Here is a 1,553-nt window from a genome sequence, read left to right as displayed (position 1 = left end):
AGACAGACAGAGACAGAGAGAGGTAGACAGACACAGAGAGAGAGAGAGACAGGCAGAAAGAGAGACAGAGAGATAGATAGAGACAGAGAGAGAGAGACAGACAGACAGACAGAGAGAAAGACAGACAGACAAAGAGAGACAGAGAGAGAGAGAGAGAGAGAGAGACAGAGAGAAAGGGGGGGGGTTGAACAGAGAGGCCCGTGTATTAGGAGGAGAAGGAAAAAACAGCAAGGGACTCAGAGGAGGTAATACAAATTCTAAGATGCTCAACTATCGTTCAAAAAGAAGGGAGCTATCAAGTATTTGATTCTCTACCACGATTCCTCCGAACAACCTTTCCCAGTGCAAGTTATGTCCAGGGCATGAAAAATATTGCTTCACACACTCAGTCCGCAGGGAGGGGGGAGGGAGGGGCAGGGACTAGCTGGAGAAGAAGAAAGCGACATGCAGGGGTGGAATCTCAAGAGGTTCAGGAGGAAGCATTCCTACCGTGAAAAGGGGCCCAAGGAAGCCTGGGTCAGCTTGGCCCTTCATGTATGAAATTGCTTAGTGTCATGCCAGGGCGACCTATCGGAGCCAATTCTGGGGAGGGGGGGGCGCAAGGCTCTGGTGGCGGCTGGGGTGAAGGCCGAGACCACCACGCACAGACACACTTCACGGGCCCCAAAGTGGAAGCAGGGGGGAGGGGAGAGAGAAAATGAGGAAAGCTACACCAAAGAAAGAAAGAAAGAAAGAAAGAAAGAAAGAAAGAAAGAAAGAAAGAAAGAAAGAAAGAAAGAAAGAAAGAAAGAAAGAAAGAAAGAAAGAGAACGCACATGAGAGAGAGGAAGAGAGAGAGGAAGAGAGAGAGGGGGGGGGGAAGGTGACCGGGTCCCAGAGCCAGCAATGCGTTTCCAGGTGTGAGTGTGCAGGGGTTTGCACACACCAACAAGACACAAGGCCGCCCGCAAAGTGCTTGCCTTGCCTTGACTTTCCTGCCTGCAAAGCAGCCTGAATGGCAATCTCCCCCCCCCAAATAAAATAAAATAAAATAACGCCCGCACAACGCTCCCTTTAGGTCCCTTAAGCACGCATCCTTTCCGTTCTTCCACATGAGGCACGCGTGAGCACGCCCGCACACATGAGAAAAGGTTGCCTGGCTCCATGTGGCATTTCAAAGCCCCCCCATCCCCTCCCCTCCCCCCCAGCATTACATTCAGCCCCAGTCCCGGGGAAGGGCAGGTCAGCCCTCTTGAGGACGCCCTAAAACGGAAGGGAGGAAAGAGGGCGGGGCCCCAGGAAGTGCGCACGTGTGTCTCCGGCCGAAGGGCAGACCGAGGAGGAGGAGGAGGAGGAGGGCGGGCAGCAGCGGCCGAAGGAGGTCACAGGTTCTGGCAGCACTGGAGTTTACTGGATTTCTGTCCGTCGGTGGTGGGAGGCACGCTGATGTCCACCACGTTGTTCCCCGGAGACTCGTCGTGGGCAGACCGGTCCGCAATCTGCTTCTGGGACACGATGCGATAAATCTCTGCAAAGGAGACCGGGGGGGGGGGGAAAGACTCTGGTGAGCATAC

At 54.2% G+C, this 1,553-nt stretch overlaps 1 protein-coding gene across 1 annotated transcript in view; it reads right to left on the bottom strand.

Annotated features, from left to right (window-relative positions):
* Window positions 1-1,361: 1,361 nt before the first annotated feature.
* Window positions 1,362-1,553, bottom strand: part of RAB11B (RAB11B, member RAS oncogene family) — a 13,475-nt gene continuing 13,283 nt past the window's right edge. The window contains exon 5 of the mRNA XM_015826985.1: window positions 1,362-1,507. Within this exon, the coding sequence (XP_015682471.1) occupies window positions 1,362-1,507 (146 nt within the window). The remainder of the gene's footprint in view (window positions 1,508-1,553) is intronic.

Source organism: Protobothrops mucrosquamatus, unplaced genomic scaffold (genome assembly GCF_001527695.2).
Source record: "Protobothrops mucrosquamatus isolate PMUCROS unplaced genomic scaffold, P.Mucros_1.0 scaffold3418, whole genome shotgun sequence".
Lineage (NCBI taxonomy): Eukaryota > Metazoa > Chordata > Lepidosauria > Squamata > Viperidae > Protobothrops > Protobothrops mucrosquamatus.
This window is presented reverse-complemented; position numbering and strand designations above follow the sequence as displayed.